Source organism: Cervus elaphus, chromosome 18, assembly GCF_910594005.1.
Source record: "Cervus elaphus chromosome 18, mCerEla1.1, whole genome shotgun sequence".
NCBI lineage: Eukaryota > Metazoa > Chordata > Mammalia > Artiodactyla > Cervidae > Cervus > Cervus elaphus.
The window spans coordinates 74,307,841-74,327,134 of NC_057832.1; the positions used below are offsets into that span (position 1 = coordinate 74,307,841).

Here is a 19,294-nt window from a genome sequence, read left to right on the forward strand (position 1 = left end):
GGCAGGTAGAGTAACCGACCTACATGAGCACTCCTGGACCCATCGAGGTACCATCACCAGTGACGGCTGCATCTGTGTAGAAGCTGAAATAGACCTTTTCAGGCAGAGGAAGGATTTAAAGTCCCATGATCTTGTGAACTAAAATGGGCAGCATGGGGAAGTAGATCATCTTTTTTTATTTTTAAAATTTTTATTGAAGTATAGCTGATTTATAATGTGTTAGTTTCAGGTATATAGCAAAGTGATTCAGATATTTTTTCCAGATTTATATATATATATATATTTTTTTTTTTTTTCCAGATTCTTTTCACATAGAGGTGAATACTGAGTGGGGTTCCCTGTGCTATATAGCAGGTCCTTGTTTATTTTATATATAGAAACGTGTATATGTTGCTCCCAAAGTCCTGCTTTATCCCTCTCTGCTCCCACCTCTCGCCTCTGGTAACGATAAGTTTGTTTTCTGTGTCTGTGAGTCTGTTTCTGTTTTGTAAATAAGTTCAAGTGTGGGAAACAGATCATCTTAATGTCGTGTCTTTAGCTTATTTTACTTTAAATGCTTCACACACATTGTTTCTTTAAAATCATACTCTACCAAGAAACAAATCAGTTAAGCTGTCAGTGGAAACCCAATCAATATATCACAGGAGGCTGTTCTTGCTCCTAGCCAGAACTGTTTGCCAGAAAAAGCCTGGCGTGATGAATTAGGAAGCCCGGTTACACATTAATTTGGCAACTCTTTTCTGTGTTGTTAGATATATCTTAATAAGATGTGTTGTGTGCGCTTAGCAATGGGTGTATGCGCCCAGTTCTAGGTGGAAAAACACCTAGGGTTTCAAAGTACTTTGAAAATATGTGATATGCAATCAACGTGTGTATTTTCACTGCTAATTTGATGGCAGAAAAATACTGGACCAGGGCTCTGGAGTCAAATCAAAGTTCCACCACTTACTATGTGGCCAAGGGCAATGAACAATTATCAATAAGGTTCAGTTACTTCATCTATTTAATGGGGAGAATAATTGCATCTCCCCCAAGGTCTGGGGCTAAAGTCCATGGGGTTGCAAAGAGTTGGACACGACTGAACGACTGATCATGCACAGTTTGTTGGTACGGCTAAATGATATGATGAATAGAAAATGTTAGCTCAGTGCTTGGTATGGGGTAATTGTTCACTTATATTATTATTTTTATGCCCTGCTTTTTGTAGTAAAGCAAGGATGGAAAAGCACTGTGACTTTTCTACCTATGCAATTCCATTGGAATCAGTTTCTTTTTCTTTTAAGGACAACTACCTATTTTGGGTGGCAGGTAGATGTCTAAGAAAATAGACTCGTTTGGATTTTTTTTTCTTTTCTTGCATAAATGTGAGATATTCCTTCTCATTCTAGCAAACACCTAGAACAGTTTCTCCATTAAGCACAGAGATGCCTTGAGTCTTCCAGAAAGCTAGACTTTTGAGCGAACCTGGGCCTATTTCCCAGCTCTGAAAAGATGTCCTCCATGTAACCATGATGACACTTTATGTAAATGGAAAAGGAGAAAAGAAGTTCCATGCCTACCTGAGCACCGGACCCCCTGGGCAATGAGCCCCCACATGAAGTTGGCACAATATTCACACCAGTGCGGGCCTCGGAACGTGTGGACCTGTGAGCCAAAACGAAGAAAAGTGTCAGAAAATTCAGTCACTCAGAGGCAGGTGGCCTTGGACATGAATGACACCATGAAACAAATGCCTGGGTGGGAGGAAGCATCCCTCGCTGGGCTTTTCCTTTCCAGTGACGTTGAGTTGCAAACAGACCTGGGGAAAACAGAGATGCATTTTGATTTCTGAAAATTCTCCACTGAGCCTCATGCCCCAAGCTAGAGCCAAAAAGGAATGTGGAAAAATGGTAAAATTACAGGGCCATGCCATCAGCTAAGGAACGAGACACTCGCTACCCCTAAAAAGCACTATATGGACAAACTGAATTTAGCCTGAGCCGGTCGCTATAACCTGCATTTAGCTCAGCAAGTTCTAGAAGGCAGAACTCAATTACTGTGGCCTTTTGACCAAAGTTGTCCTATCTAGTGAAGTAGGAAATGGCAACCTACTCCAGTATTCTTGCCTGGAAAATTCCATGGACAGAGGAATCTGGCAGGCTACAGTCCAGTCCAGAGGGTTGCAAAGAGTCAGAAGTGACTTAGCACTCATGCATGCATAGGATAATTACAAGGTTCGAAGGCTTTAAGTCACTTCCAGAAGATGGATGGATGGCATCACTGACTCAATGGACGTGAGTTTGAGCAAACTCCGGGAGTTAGTGAAGGACAGGGAAGAATAGTGTGCTGCAGTTCATGGGGTCACAAAGAGTCAGACACAACATAGCGACTGAACAACAAGAAAAGGCTTTAAAAAAAGGTAGAGGAGACTTCCCTGGTGGTTCAGTGGTTACAATTCTGTGTTTGCAATGCAAGGGGCATAGGTTCGATCCCTGGTCAGGGAACTATGATCTCGCATGCCACATGGTGTGGCTAGAGCAAAACAAAACAAAGGAGGGAGTTGACTCTGAAAATGAAGGCCACCCCGTGTAGCCTCTGAGTGTGTAACTTGAAAGTTCCTTCTGATTGGCCAGAGTGCCAATCTCGCTGGATGGTGCCCAACTCAGTTGTTAAATATTTTGAAAAAATCATGAAGTAAAGATGGTCTTATTTCTAATTATTTACATACAACCTCCTGTGACAGGACTATGTATTAAGTCATGATTTAAAACAAAAGCAGAACAAAACAAAAATATATGTTCTCTGGCACCAGTAAGCATCAAGAAACAGAGTCAGGGGATGCCTTGAAAGCAAATGCAGTTGTGGTTGAGCCAGAAACCATCAGAGGTAGTCTATCTGGGGGCACACATATCAATGTGAAGAGGTTTGGAATTTTTACAAAATTAAAATATCATGAGACTGTATGGTTTCTATAAGGACTTTCAAAGTTTTCAACTTCCATTAACAAATACAAGACATGCAGACAATATTATTTTTTTTTTTAGAGACTGGGAGGCCTGAACAGGCCTATATAGTCAAGATGACAACTACAGCCACAATTTGTGAAGATGCTCATCAGAGCTCTACTTCAGAAAAAAATAGCATCACTTGGAGATCTTCATTTATTTACATATGCTAGTAATTGGGTGTATCTAAAGTGACAAACAAAACAGACTTGGTTCCCTCCTAATGGCACTTACAGATTTGTCAGGGGAGAGAAAGTGATCAATTAGCCAGTCAAAAAGAGAAACTTCTGACCATGGTTTTATGCAATGAAACTATGTTATAATAGTCTTTTGGTATTGCAGTTTATCACATGCAAACTGCCCCTCATTATACTATTTCTGCTTTGAAACATGATAGGGGAAAAGAAAAACCTCTCAGAATTGTTTTGACTAAAATGGAGAATCGTGCTGCAAGGAAATGACACCAAGATATGACAAAGCAACCCTTGTTGGAATGCAGAGACTCTATCTGAGGGAGCGCCTGCATTCTCTCGGAGCCAAAATACATGATTCATCGAGAGGCCCACTCATGTGAAACGTGGTTCTGAAAGAATTCCTTAGGAAAGTGTCCTACTGAAAGCTGAACAGTTTACAAATTAAGCAATCAAAGGCTTCTTAGTATTTTAGTAGAGATGCTCTAAAGCACCAGTCCTTTTTGGTACCAGGGACCAGTTTCATGGAAGACAATTTTTCCACAGACTCACAGGGGACGGTTCCAGGAAGATTCAAGTGCATTACATTTATTGTGCACTTTATTTCTATTATAATTATGTCAGCTTCACCTCAGATCATCAGGCATTAGATCCCGGAGGTGAGGGACTCCTGCTGGCTAATTAAGGCAACAAAGTTGATTGCTCATACACTGTTGAAGTTGCAAGGTTGATAAAATACTATGTAAAATAATATATCTCAAAAAGAAAGAAAAGAAAAAAAAAGGCATGGAAAAGATTATAAAAGAAAAAATGAGGCTGCTACTAGAGAGATTTAGGAAAGGCCCCCATGTTATCCAAGACAGTCAGGAAGTCCTCTTTTGAAAGGGTGACCTCAAATTGCTTGAAGGAAGAGAAGAAACCAGTTTGATGGGGGCTTTGAAGGGAGCATTTCAGGCAGAAGGAATCTATGGAGGCCCTACTGGAACAAAAAAGCTTGGTGTGACTGAAGAATTAGAAGGTCAGGGTGGCCAGAACACCAGGGTGAAGGGGATAGGAACTGGGATGAGGTTGAAAGTAGGACAGCACCTTGAAGGCTTTATGAACGAGTGTGGATTTGGTTGTGATCAAGTACAACAGGAAGTTCTTGGAGGACTTCAAGTAGGAAGATGATTTTTTAAAAAAAGATGTTCTGACCTCTGTGTTGAAAATGGAAGGGAGAGTATTAATAGTAGAAACGATTCAGCGACTAGGTAGTAGTTTTCAGTTGAGAAACGATAGAGGCCATGACCAGGATGTTGGAGGTAGAGATGGGAAGTGAATGGGTTTGAGATCTATTTTGAAGTTAGAATTTAAGGGACTTGATTGTAGAATAAACATGGGTCTTTGAAGGAGAGGGAAATCAAGATTGACTCCTACATTCTCGTTTTAGAAAGCAGGCAGATAGTGATGGCACCTGCTGAGATATGGAAGACATTCTTTTGCGAGAAATTCAAGAATTCAGTTTTGAGCAGTGAAAGGTTAAATGCTGCTGAGATTCCAAGTGATAGAATTAAGCAGGAATTTGCAGCGAATTCAATAGCTCACAGGAGGAGGAACTGGAGGTCTGCATTTGACCATCCTTGACAAATATATGGTATGTGTGAATGGGGAAAATAAAACCTCTTAGAGATAGTAGAAAATGAAGAAAATAGAGCCAATTCCAAGCCCTCGGTGCCCCAGCATTTGGAGAGAACCAAGAGAGTAAAGTGGTTCAGAAGTCAAGAGGTGAAGCATGTTTTAGGGAAGGAGTGGTCAATTCCAGGCGGAATGCAGGAAAGAGGTCCAATTAATTGAGGGCTCAACTGTGACTCAGACACATGGAAGTCACTGGCAACTATGACAAAAGAAGTCTCTGGATCACTGAGGGCAGAAGTCATTCTTGAGTGAACTGCGACAATAAGTGGGAGGCGTGGAAGGAGAGAAATGTAGAGGCAAATTCATCATGAAGTTTGGCTGTGATGTCCAGCAGAGCAAGAAGAGAGCTCCAGGGAGGTAAGGAATGGGCCCTGGGAGGACTTTTTAAAAATAAAAGACGGGAGACATTCAGTTCAGTTCAGTTCAGTTGCTCAGTTGTGTCCAACTCTTTGCAACCCCATGGACTGCAGCACACTGGGCTTCCCTGTCCATCACCAACTCCTGGAGCTTACTCAAACTCATGTCCATTCAGTCAGTGATGCCATCCAACCATCTCATCCTCTGTTGTCCCTTTTGCCTTCCGCCTTCAATCTTTCCCATCATCAGGGTCTTTTCAAAAGAGTCAGTCCTTTGCCTCAGGTGGCCAAAGTATTTGAGTTTCAGCTTCAGCATCAGTCCTTCCAGTGAATATTCAGGACTGATTTTCTTTAGGATGGACTGGTTGGATCTCCTTGCAGTCCAAGGGACTCTCAAGAGTCTTCTCCAACACCACATTTCAAAAGCATCAATTCTTTAGCACTCAGCTTTCTTTATAGTCCAACTCTCACATTCATACATGACCACTGGAAAAACCATAGCTTTGACTAGATGGACCTTTGTTGGCAAAGTAATGTCTCTGCTTTTTAATATGCTGTCTAGGTTGGTCATAACTTTTCTTCCAAGGAGCAAGCATCTTTTAATTTTATGGCTGCAGTCACCATCTGTAGTGATTTTGGAGCCCCCCAAAATAAAGTTTCTCACTGTTTCTATTGTTCCCATCTATTTGCCATGAAGTGATGGAATCAGATGCAATGATATTAATTTTCTGACTGTGGAGTTTAAAGCCATCTTTTTCACTCTCCTCTTTCACTTTCATCAAGAGGCTCTTTAGTTCTTCTTGACTTTCTGCCATAAGAGTGGTGTCATCTGCATATCTGAGGCTTTTGATATTTCTCCCAGCAATCTTGATTCCAACTTGTGCTTCATCCAGTCCAGCATTTCTCATGATGTACTCTGCATATAAGTTAAATAAGCAGGGTGACAAATATATAGCCTTGACATACTCCTTTCCCAATTTGGAACCAGTCTCTTCCATGTCTAGTTCTAACTGTCGCTTCTTGACTTGCATACAGATCTTTCAGGAGGCAGGTGACGTGGTCTGGTATTCCCAACTCTTTGAAAATTTTCCACAGTTTGTTGTGATCCACACAGTCAAAGGCTTTGGCATAGTCAATAAAGCAGAAGTAGATGTTTTTCTGGAACTCTCTTGCTTTTCTGATGATACAGTAGATGCTGGCAGTTTGATCTCTGGTTCCTCTGCCTTTTCTAAATCCAGCTTGAACATCTGGAAGTTCACAGTTTACATACTGTTGAAGCCTGGCTTGGAGAATTTTGAACATTACTTTTGCTAGCGTGTGAGATGAGTACAATCGTGTGGTAGTTTGAGCATTCTTTGGCATTGCCTTTGTTTGGGATTGGAATGAAAACTGACCTTTTCCAGTCCTGTAGCCACTGCTGAGTTTTCCAAATTTGCTGGCATATTGGGTGAAGCACTTTCACAGCATCATCTTTTAGGATTTGAAATAGCTCAACTGGTATTCCATCATCTCCATTAGTATTGATGCTTCTAAGGCCCACTTGACTTTGGGAGACATTTGGATATATTGTCAATGAGATTGATATGACAGGTAGAAGAGAATGGAGATTCAGAAAGGAAAGAAGCAAAAGAGTGATGATCCTGAAAGGCTGAGAGATGATAGGATTAAGGGCATATATAAAAGCAACATTCAAAAAGAGAAACAGTTGAGATCTTTCCAGAATTCCTAAGAGACACAAAATCTTCAGGTTAAAAAAAGCTGAGTCTCAAACATGATGAATAAAAAGTAATTTAGACCTATACAGATGAGAGTGGAAGTACAGAACACTAAATAGACAAGCAAAATCCTCAAAAACAGGTTACCTGTGAAAGGACAGTAATCAGGTTGAAAACAGAATTCTCCTCAGCAAAAAGAGAAAAGTAAATTACAGAGTCATTTCATCAAAGTCCTCAGAGAAAATTATCGTCAACCTAACTTCTATATACAGCCAATTACCATTCAAAAGCAAGGGTGAAATAAAGATATTTTCGGACAAATGCCAAGAGTTTCCACTCACAGATCCTCACTCGAGATATACCTAGGGGTTATATTATTCTGTAAGAAGCATATTGAACCTAGTGGGAAAGGACAGGATTCAAGAAGCCACAGCAAGCAAGAAAACTGGGAAACATGGGCCAATATAATCAAGCCTGTCTATAAAAACAATAACAAGATGACTAATTTCAGAGGACTTAAAAACAGGTTGAAAAAAATGACATGGAAGATTCAAACAGTAAAAGAAACAAAAAAGGTTATTGTAGAATATAATGAAATAGAATGAAAAATTTTCAAAAGGATTAAAAAAACTAAAAGGTGATTTTTTTTTTAAGTTTTACAAAATAGGCAAACCTTAGGGAATTGATCAAGATAAAAGGCACAAACAATAAAGGAAAGGACATAATTGCCGCTGCTGTAATGATGTAGAACAAAACCTTGAGAACTTTCTACCCACAAAATTAAAAGTTATGTGAAATGGATAATTTATTAGAGAATATAAATTATCAAAAATGACTCAAAATAATATAAAAAACCTAAATTCACTTATACCTATTAAATAATTTAATAGCCATTGATTCCAAATAATCTTGTTAGATTTAACCAACTTTTAAAAAGCAATTTCTAGCCAATACAAACTATTACAGAGGAAAAAAAAAGTTCAACAGTTCACTTAATGAAGCTAATATAATCTTGATTAAAAAACCATACAAGAATGATACATAAAAGTAAAATCATACATCTATTCAATTATGAATATAAATGTAAAAATCCTTTAAAAATCCTACTGAATGTAGCATTATGTTTAAATGTCATGACCAAGGGGAGGGTTTATTTCAGGGATTTAAGGTAGTTGACGTATTATTAGAATTCATAAGAATAACAAGAGAGAGAAAGCAAAAAATCATTTTAAAAATTAGAATATCAGCAGTTAACAAAATTCAATACCTGTTCATAGTAATAGCACTTAGCATACTAGGAAATGAGGCAACTTTTCTAAAAATGGTTGATTAAAGATGTCTATGATATGCACATGACAAACATCACATTTAAAGATAAAAAATCAGAATAGTTTCCTTAAAAGTCAGCAGAAAGATAAGGCTGCCTGCTATAAAAGCTTCTCTTGGGCATTATCCTGCTGAGTTTTAGCCAGCATACTAAAACAACACAAAGAAATACACCATATGTAATTGGAAGAAAGAACAAGGCTATCAAGTTTACTTAATATAAGAGCAATGACAAGAAATCAGTATATATCAGCAGTTACTCATTTTGTTAAACCATAAAAATTAAAGATTCCATTCACAGCATCAGGAATAATCTAAAATAATTATAAAATAATTAATAACATAAGTAAGGAGATATTCTATATTCATGTATGACAATGCTCAATACTGTAAATATATCAATTAATTTCCAAATGAAGCTTTAAATCCAATGCAGTTTCAACAAAGTCTTCATAATGCTTTCCCCCAAATTGACAAGATGACCCTACAACCTACATGGAAGAATAGAACAGAAAGAGATAGCCATGATAATTTTGAATAGGTAAAAGAATGTAAGAAAATATATTCAACTATATTTCAAGACTTCTATAGTTAAAAAAAAGTAAAGCACCAGGCAGCATCATGCAGTATAAACAAACCAGTGGAACAGAGAGGAAATGACAGAAAACAAATTTCGCATATATGGAGACTTGGCATTTCTCAGAAATGGCATTACACATTAGTAGCGGAAGGATGTCAGAGAGAGGAATTATTTCCCAGTTCATCCACCTATCCACCCACTCATTATTCACTCATGTATTTGATACTTAACTGCTGATTGCCTACTTTGAAACGGTACTTTACTAGTCCTCGGAAATACAAAGTAAAAATAGATCAGAGGAACAGAGACTTTCCTGCACCCAAGAATTTCACCTACAAGAATAATCAGGCAACACAAATAAGTATCTTGTGGTAGTATACTGTGTGAGAGTAATAAAGTCTTCCTGAGAAGGCTGGGGAAAATGATATTTGAATTGGATTTTGAAGGATGGATAGGAGTTCACTAGATTGGACTAATGGGACACTGATGATGTTGACTGGGGAGGCAGATAACTTGGGGAGAACATTCCAAGAAAAGGAAACAGCACAACTAAAGGCCAATGAAGGTGAGTTTGACTTTTTAAAGGCATTCTTTTCTTGTAGGTCATATAAGAAAAAAAAAAAGGGAGTGAAAAATTCTTATCTGGAACACCTCCCATAGTTGAAGAAATCACACGGGAAATAACTACACACCTTAGGGTAAAAATAAAAATGCAATATTTAGGAATTGGGAGAGTAGCTATTATATAGTGTTTACTATCCATTGACAAGATGGAAACTAGTTGACTGAATGCTTCAGGAAGTCCAGGACATGCTAATCATAGATTTTCTGAAAGTTTTGCTATATTTAAAAAATAATTATTCAACAACATCCTTTCTCATCAGTGATGTATCCCCACTGCCTTCCATCCCATTTCTTCAGTCAAACAAATGCAGGCAGGCACTTCTGAATGGCAAATAGCTCTATTTATTGTCCCCACCAATACACATTCCCCAGAAATCGGCAAAATGGTGACAGAAAGGAATGTAAAGTTAGTTAAACATTATTTTAGGCCCACTGCCTAATTTCCTCTTTGTGATGGGCTGTTGTTTATTTCCATGGCGGATAGATTGTTTGGATTTCTTTTGGGTTCACAAGGACAATCTCTAGACAGTAGGCTATATGTAAATGCTGAGGGTACGCTCTCTGGACTCCTCTAATTTGGGATTGAATTATGATTTTTATTCTCCCATTGAAATGCCCCATATCTTGAAAAGTCAGTGATCAGCTTTTTCCATTCTCTGAATGATATTGATTTTCAAGAATATCTTTTCAGAAAAAAAGAATATTTTGCAAACTTTAGGGCAGTAACTAAAATACCCTAGACAGGAAGAAAATACCCCAGACAGGAAGAATGTCTGTCCAAGACTATTATACTAGGCCTGGTCTGCCTGGAATTAAAAAACCACACCAAACAGTAAAAGATGATATTATAGGAGATAAGGTCTGTTTGACAAATATCCCAGGAATAGCCACCCAGTAAAAACAAGAGCAAGGAGAGTTGTCAAGAAAAATCTCAGGCGTTTAGTGAGTATCCCCCGACTTGGCTCTTTCTCAATGAGCAGGATGTTATTTGTCTCATATCTGCTGAATCTGGAAAACAGTATTCCCTGGTGATTTCATAACAAGTCTGTTTTGATGGGTCAGTGTAGACACCGCCCAAGTGTATAACCAGCTCAGCCCAGTTCTAGACCGTAAGAAACGAAAGTGCTCTTCATGATGTGCTACAGTTGAGAAATTTTGCTTTTCCTTATCAGTACACATCAGGGTCTCTCAACCTTGGCTCTACTGACATTTGGGGCTGGTAAGTCTTCATGCGCTCTCGGGCGGTCAACAGCATCCTCGGCCTTTACCTAACAGATATCAGTAGCAACCCCTCAGTTGGACCAAACACAGATGCCTCCAGATAGTGCGACATATGCTCTGGGGACAAAGTAACCCTGACAGAGAGTTGTGGGTACAGACTAAAACCATATCACCTCAGTTTGTCATTTTTATTACTTATATTATGACTTTATTCTTACACTTTTATTTGAAAAGGACTCATGGATCAAAGGCAGTTTTTTCTTAACTGCTTTACATGCATAGAAGAGGGGGCTGGGAGACTAAAGTCACTTCTGGCTACAAGTCTCTGGACCCGGGGCTCTTCTAGTTGAGCTTTTGCCCTAGAGTTCCCTGGGGCTGGAGGACAGACAGCTTGTCCATGGTCGCCCAGATGGTCAGCAGCACTTGCCTCCCACTCTCGGCCAAGGGTTTTTCCTATAATCGACTGCATTTCCCATCATCATGTGACACTGAACTTGTATGAGAAATTAGGTGAAATTTTGGACTTTTCCCTCTTGCACTATCAGATGAAATACTGGCCTTGAAGTGAACCTTTTCAGATGCAGGAAAATAGCCAAGGGGAATCACTGGGGCTGTGACCGAAGACTCTGGGTTTCCCTGCAAGGCCAGCTGAGCAGATGTGGGAGGGCAGCTGGGTTTCTCTAGCACTGAGCCCCCAGATACATCCATTCAGCAGCTGTTCTAATGCATTTAAAATAGGATTTTCATTTCTAAAACATTGATTGTTGCCACAAAACTTTGGGGGAGTCTCCCCATTGATATGGTAAGAGATCCTTGTGCCTGCTGACTTCCTCTCAGGTTGATGAAGGCATCTGCACCCACAGCCTTTGACACTTTTCTGTTCAAAGCCTACCAGGTCCCCCATTGTCGATTGCAAGTTTTTTTCAGCCTTGGCACTACTGACATTGGGGCCAATAACCCTTTGTGGTGGGGACTGTCCTGGCCCTTGTAGGATGTTTAGCAGCATCTTTGGCCTCTGCTAGACTCCAGTCACGAGAATGAGAAATGTCTCCAGACACTGCCAGATGTGCCCTGGGAGCACCACTGCCTTGTTTGAGAACCACCTAGCAAAGGAAGAGCTCACATTCCTATGTCATCACTATCTTTCTCATGCCTGGTAGTGCCTGGCACATACTTGGCCCTCAGTCTGTATTTGCTGAATTTAAAAAAAAAGTGTCTAAATAGTTACCTCTTCTTAGAACGTTTAGTCATTTAGAATAGTCCCTTTGAATGATATGTTCTTGGCATAAAACAAACTCAATATAAAATTAATAACAACCAAGCATTTTATATGGGCCAGACTTGTTAATAAATAATTTAAAATAGTAGAACATCTTGGCCAAGCCACTTCCCTGGTGTGAGGCCTAAGCAAGGAGTCTCTGTTGGGTTTGCTGTCAAAGACTATTTTCTTTGCAGCAGGCTCTGCTGGTTTATAAAGGATTTACAATGACAGTATCCCAATATTTACATAAAATCATGTCAAGGAGGTACAAGATAAGGTTTAAGTTAGACTCTGCCAGTCAGAGAGAGCGCTCACCTATGTGAGAACCTTGTCCAAAAGCTTTTTCCTCAACTTGGCCAAAATCCCATGAATGAACTTCCACTGGGAAAAGGCATTATGCTGCTGGTCTCAAAAGGACTATTTAAAACATGACTACTGGCACTTTCCCGGTGGTCCAGTGGTTAAGACTTCACCTTCCAATGCAAGGGGTGTAGGTTCAATACCACATGCCTCATAGCCAAAAATCCAAAACATAAATCAGAAGTAATACTGTAACAAAAATTCAATAAAGACTTTAAAGTAAAATATATACTTAAAAAAATAAAAACAGATCACTAGATTAAATAAGCTGTCATTTTCAAGAACAAGCCCTTTTAAAGCTAAGCATCTACTACCTGTAAAGTAATAGTAAATCTTGGTGAATCACAGAAGAAAGGGTTTCTATGCAACCTACCAGGTTGGTTTGACAGGTGCTATTTCAAATGAATCATAATGCATAGCCTATTTGTAGAATGCAAAGCCTGGCGATGAACTGGGGAAGGAGAAGCTAAGATCTAGAAACTAGGGCTTGTAGGTCTCAACAGGGTGGTTCCATGAAGTGACTCGGCAGACAGGAACAGGAGGCAGGAAAGAACTAATCCAGGGGTAAAGGGTGGAGAGTTTGCCAGACACAAACCTCATTTACTTCGCAGGTTCGCTGAAGGCTAGTCCTATTAATAGCTCCAACACGGCACAACAGCAATGGGTATATTTCATAAAAGATGGAACCAAAAGTATAGGTGACAAGGCTAACTTGTGCTGCAGAGCACCTAGGCTGTCAGATAATGATATTAAATAATAACATCGAGGCTCAGGACAGCTTCATGACTTCCTTCAAGCAGAACCCAACGGAAGCAGTTGGACTTTGTTACGAAACTGGAAGTGGAATTCTTCAAAACAAGGAGGAAAGGATTACAGCTGACATCTCCAGCCCTCTACCTGGAAGGATTCCTTTCTTTCACATATAACCTGGATACCACCCATCCTCCAGACATCCTATAGCCCCATTCATGTATTTACATGGGGGTGGGGGGTTTGACCTCCATGGGCAAAGTTACCTGAGCAAAGCAGACACTTGGTCCAAATCAGGCTAGTCTGATTCTTTATGGAAATTTAGAATTGGGATTTTGTGGTTGGTCTTTGTAATATACAAACCAGAGAGTTATCATCAGCCATACTGTGCAGACCATATAGACTAAGATGTTTTTGTGCAGGGAGAGAATAATGAAGCTGATATCCAGAGAGTAGAAAGCAATGAAGGGATGGGAAGGGAGAAGGAAAGAAAGGAAGGAAGAGAGGGGAGGAAGGGGCAGAGAAACTGAGCCCAGGTATACCCCCAGTTCCTGCTTCCTCGTTGCCTAGTTCTAAACAGTCCCTGGGGGCTCCATGAGACTTGCCTCTTTCACTAAAGATGGTATCCAGGGGTTCTAAAAATTATAACGGCCAGACAATTGTAGGAAGTAGTTTGAAAGTAAAAGTTGCTCAGTCATGTCCGACTCTTTGCGACCCCATGGACTACACAGTCCATGGAATTCTCCAGGCCAGAATACTGGAGTGGGTAGCCTTTCCCTTCTCCAGGGGATCTTTCCAGCCCAGGAATCAAACCGGGCTCTCCTGCATTGCAGGCGGATTTTTTACCAGCTGAGCCACAAGGGAAGTCCAAGAATACTGGAGTGGGTAGCTTATCCCTTCTCCAGCGGATCTTCCTGACCCAGAAATCGAACTAGGGTCTCCTGCATTGCAGGTGAATTCTTTACCAACTGAGCTATCAGGGAAGCCCTAGGAAGTAGATTAAAATGATGCAGCTTCATAGCCCTCTTGGAGCAGAAGCCATATTTTCTTCATAAAGTCTAGTATCTCCAAGCCTACTCATTAAGCCTCATGTTGAGTTCCTTGTTTTATATTCAAGGTGATGAAGCTTGCCTTCCATTTGAATTGTTCCCTCCAGACTTGCTTCTGCCAAAACAGCCTTTTCTGATTATAAAACAAAAGAAACAAAACTCACAACTTTTTCTGAAGCCATTGTCTGCCTGTGACAAAGTGCAGGTGCAAAATCCAACTGCCTTGTTCCCTAGGCACACAGAAGCGGGACGAGGACAGTCGATGGGCCCCTGCACACCCGTGAGAACACAGGGCAGGCAAAATACTGGGGAGAGAGGGCTGGCACATTTTATGAAGTCAGCAAGGATGAGGAAAAGAGGGGCTTGCATGTGGGAAGCAAAAGTGGCTAGTTCCAAAGCAAATGGTCACTCCACTGATGAAAATGTGGAAACTGAGGACAGAGATAGAAACCATCAAGGAGCCACAAAACCCAGACAGGGAGGTGGTGATGCTGCCACATCCTAGACGGGTGTCCCAGCCCTGGCACCGGGACACACTCTCAGCCTCCTGACCTCGTCCTGGCGCCCAGGGTCTTAGGAGTGGGAGGCGAGTTTAGAAGGCGTGTGCTGCTTGAGCACGCATATATGCAGTGTACCAGGGGAATAGGATGCTGCTCATGCAGCCTCGTCTGTGGAGTGTGGGGACAGAAAAGGGTAAGGCGGACAACTGTTTAACTTAAATCCAGACAAGGCCATTTTTGAGAGGCTGGGACAGGAAGCTGGGACAGCAAGAATAAACCTGGGCACATGGGCAAGATCCTGGGAGGCTGGCACAGCCAGATCCTCTGACCACATGGGGAATGAGAGCTGGCCTGACATGCCTGGATCTGGCCTCCGTCTCCCCGGCACAGGTGGTGACCCTGGCTTGGACCGCTGCCCACTACCAGAAAGGACTGGAGCACAACTAACGTGAGCCCTGAATGAAAGCAAACTCTGGAGCGGGAAGTGAGGAAGGAAAGTGCAAGCTTCGGTGAACAGGGTGGGGAGATGCCTGCTACACATGCTCTCCACATATTCATTGACAGTCCATTCTGGGCCAGGCCCTGATCAAGACACTGGGGTTTCTGCAGAAAGTAAAACAGACAAAATCTCTGTCTCCACCCCTTTCTCCCTACCCAGAAAGGTGTTTCTCTCTGATAAGGGGAAAATGCATCAATACATGTGTACTATGTCAGCTGGTGTTCAGTGATAGGGATGAAAGTAAAGTTGGCAGAGGGCTAGGAAGGGATGGACAGGGGACAGAAGGGAATGAAGGGCAGATGGGCAGGCAGGACTGGGGGAGGGGTGGGGAACACAGGTGAGGTTGGGGTGAGGTGGTCTGCTCTCCAATGTTTAGAACTTTTTGGACCTCTGCTGTCCATCCATATTCCATATAGGGAGAAAAGATGTCCCTCAAGTGGCCTAGGTAGAGAGAGCTTTCAGAAGAAGGAGTGAGTGACGTACACACACATGCAGCCTTGGGAGGCTGAGAGCATGAGCCAGCTGGGTGGAAAAAGGGCCCGTGGGTCAGCATTCTGTGACCATCCAACCCACCCCAGCTGACTCTCCAGATGTGCAGTGAGCACCTCTGTCTCCTGGATCCTCTCTTTCCTGCACCCGGTTTGCCCCTGGCTCATTTCTGACTCCCAAGCTCTGATTCATGTCTTTGCACTGTCTGGAATGCTCTTTCAGTTTTTAATTACATCTTGTTGACCAGGGAAGAATAAAGAGATGGTAAAAAAAAAAGTAAGAGGGGCAAGAAGAAGTGAAGGTAGAAAATAAGAAATACAGAGCTAGCTACACACCAAAATGCAAGGAAGATGAGAGACACAAAAAGATGAACAATAAAATAATAATAGAAGGCAAGTTTACTGGGTACCAATGACCTTCAGTGATTTACACATATTCATTTTAATTAATTAATTTATTTTAATTGGAGGCTAATTACTTTACAATATTGTGGTGGTTTTTGCCATACATTGACATGAATCACCCATGGGTGCACATGTGTCCCCATCCTGAACACCCCTCCCAGTTTCCTTCCCATCCCATCCCATCGCTCAGGGTTTTCCCAGTGCACCAGCTTTGAGTGCCCTGTTTCATGCATCTTAAACCTTACGGCACTCCCATTTTACAGATGAGGAAACGGAAGCTCAGAGAATTAAGCTCCTTGCCAAGGAGCATGTTGTGGCCAGTGGCACCAAGCTGGCCACAGCTACCTCATTATTGCTCTAAGTGCGGAAAGAAAGACAGTTATCCAGACTGATGGGGTTGAGGGGTTCTTGAAGGTTTCAGAGCTCAGCCACAAGGTGTTCTTAGGGCAGACCCTCTAAAACAGAGCTATTCTACCTACTAGAGAGTGCCTCTTTCAGTCCAGTAGATAAATAGAGATGCAGATATAAAACATGTTAAATAACAGAATGCTTTCTCTGTTTATCAGACAGCTTTCATTGTAGAGAGGAGCCTATTAATTTCACCATTCCTCCAACAAATACTCTTAGTTTCTAATATGTATAAGTAATCCTGAGAATTTGACATTTAAACCAGCAACAAGTGCATTTGTATACATGTTGAAAAGTATGTAATTATTGCATGAAATGAGGAGCAACTTTAATTTGCTTCCAAAAGCTTTTGTTTCCAGAGCAGAATTTCAGTTTTTCCCAGACACTCTTTGCTTGGAAATCAAGGGCAGTAGATATGCCCTCAGGAGCGCTGATGGGAGCCTTCTCAAAGAAGGGAGTGGGAGGGGTTCCATCCTCAACCAAGTCAGGAGTTTCTAGCTATTGCTGTTTTTAAAAATTTTTATTATTGAGACTTCCCTGGTGGTACAGTGGTTAAGACTCCTTGCTCCCAATGCAGTGGGGGATGGGTTCAATCCCTGGTCGGGGAACTAAGATGCTACATGGCAAGGCCAAAATACAAAAAAATTGCAATTATTGCATTATTTTTTAAAATGTGAAGTACAGTTGAGTTACAAAGATGTCTTAGTTTCAGGTGTATGGCAAAGTGATTCTTTTCATTATAGGTTATCTATTCATTGCTTGTGATGAAGCTCCTGGGGAGAGGGAGGAAAGGGCCTTTCATTCAGGCAACAGTCCTGATGGGAGCAAAAAAAATCTTGCTCTGAAGTGAGGCATCAAGATCTGCTGGCAGATTCAAGTCCTGGTAGGAGGCCTCTCAATGAGAAGGCAGACAGGGCCTAGCAAAGCTGATTTGTTGATAAGCATGAGAATGTGAATACTTGTTCTTTTTAAACATTTACTCTATGCCAGACACATAATATCCTCAAATAATAACCCAACTTACAAATCAAGACAGTTTCAGAACAAAGCCTATTAGAAATGAATATAAATAAAAACTTACTGCAAAATTAATATAAAACAGATTCCAGGCAGATGTCAGGGGCCTTTGATAAGCACTTTCTTTCTTTGGTTAGGTCATGTTACTAAAACCTTACTGCTCTATTTATAGCAGGAACCTACTTTTAGAATGTTCTTCTAAAGACCATGCAGAGTTCCCACTTAAGGTGGGGGATGAGGAGAGGGCTGAATGAGGATGAAAGGGGCCAGGAGTGACAGAGGGGGCCCACCCCTCCTGCCCCAGCCGCTCATTCTTAAGGACAGTGGCACGAGCAGTACCATTGAAAGCCACAATCATCTGACACGGCACTCAAGGGTCTGCTATGTCTCAGAGATGTCTATTTAAAACACGAAGAGAAACGGTCCTGTCTGGCTTGCATTCCCCTCTGACAACTCATCCGTCTCTGCTTTCTTTTCTCTCAATAGCAGTAAGTTAGAAAAGATATTGTCAATACAGACAGACTTTTTAAACAAACATTTAAAAAGCTGTTAGTGTTCTTCAGTAATCATTAACATAGATCATGTTAGCAACAGAACTACTTGAGAAGATAAGGTTCAACTATCCTTTTGGTTTAAATGTTTTTATGTCTCATGCAGAGATCTAAGATGAAAAAAAGACTGAAATTAATTTTGAAGTACCAATCTACTAAATATACTTGTGTGTTCTTCGCACAAACTCAGACACAGTATCTATAGAGGGAAGCTATTCCATGCAAACATATATTGCAATAGAGCAAAAGTCCAGCTGGATATTAAAGCCAAAAGAATCAGAATTTTCAAGAGGGAGAAAAAAAAAAATGGCAAGTCCAAGATCCCTCCTCCCATTCATGGTAGTGCAAATACAGGAGGCAAAGGATCAGGAATTTCTGCCAGAAGTCAGAAAAATACTTTCTTAAAATTAAAAAAAAAATTTAATTAGGGTAAAGATAGAAAAGAAGAAAAGGAAAAAAACATAAATTAGACCTGTCACTATTCAGTGATGCCCCAAATTAGAATTGTCACTACTCAGTGGTGGGAGAAATAACAAGAGCCTTGGCATGGATAAGGACCTATCTAATGCAATTCTTCACTCTCATGCTAAATACAGAGGGCTGGATAACTCCATGCCTCAGTTCAATTATAGCATGCAAATGTCTGAGCTCCTTGCTTTCTAAAAACAGAAGCAGGGCAAACAGACCAAATGAACACAAATGTATATTTAATAGACACAATCTGTCTGCATGAAGGATAGGAAAGCAACAGAGTGAACTAGGTTTTCCTGGTCACTTCTGACAAATGGTTCTCCAATTCCAAAAGTATCTTGGGCTACTGACCCTAAAGGAAAAAGAATTTTAAAAAAGAATACAATTTACATTTAGCTGCTCCTGTCTCTTCTTCCTAGATCCTTCATCTCCATTCTCTCCAACTTCCACACTGTCAGCCCCCGTGCTGGTGTAAAACCTCTAACTCTGTCCTGTCTCTCCTGCACTTAAGGGCATCTCAAACCAGGCAATTTGGCATCAGAACCTCCTCCCAGCCTTTCTTGGAAAACACATCAGGGCAAAGGAAACAGGCCATAATTTTCTGACGGCAGGCCGTTTCTCCAAGTGCTAGTCTGAAATGAAGATAGTGGTATTTCCAGTTTATAAATACACGTGGGAAAATCCACTTAACCCCCCGCCAGCTCTTCGTATCTTTTTGTTTGGTCTGGTGAGCAAGACCAAGGCTGGGACCAGAAGGAGCTTGGCAAGGCTGCCAGGGCACCCCCTGCACCTCGAGCACAAACAAAAGCTACTGGATGGTATCTCCCGTCATCATTTGCTTTCACAGCTGTCTACACATAAACC

At 41.1% G+C, this 19,294-nt stretch overlaps 1 protein-coding gene across 3 annotated transcripts in view; it reads right to left on the reverse strand.

Moving 5' to 3' along the window:
• Positions 1 to 19,294, reverse strand: part of CHN2 (chimerin 2) — a 324,197-nt gene that overhangs the window by 20,992 nt on the left and 283,911 nt on the right. For all 3 annotated transcript variants that reach the window (XM_043871642.1, XM_043871643.1, XM_043871644.1), the window contains exon 8: positions 1,560 to 1,644. In XM_043871642.1, the coding sequence (XP_043727577.1) occupies positions 1,560 to 1,644 (85 nt within the window). The remainder of the gene's footprint in view (positions 1 to 1,559; positions 1,645 to 19,294) is intronic.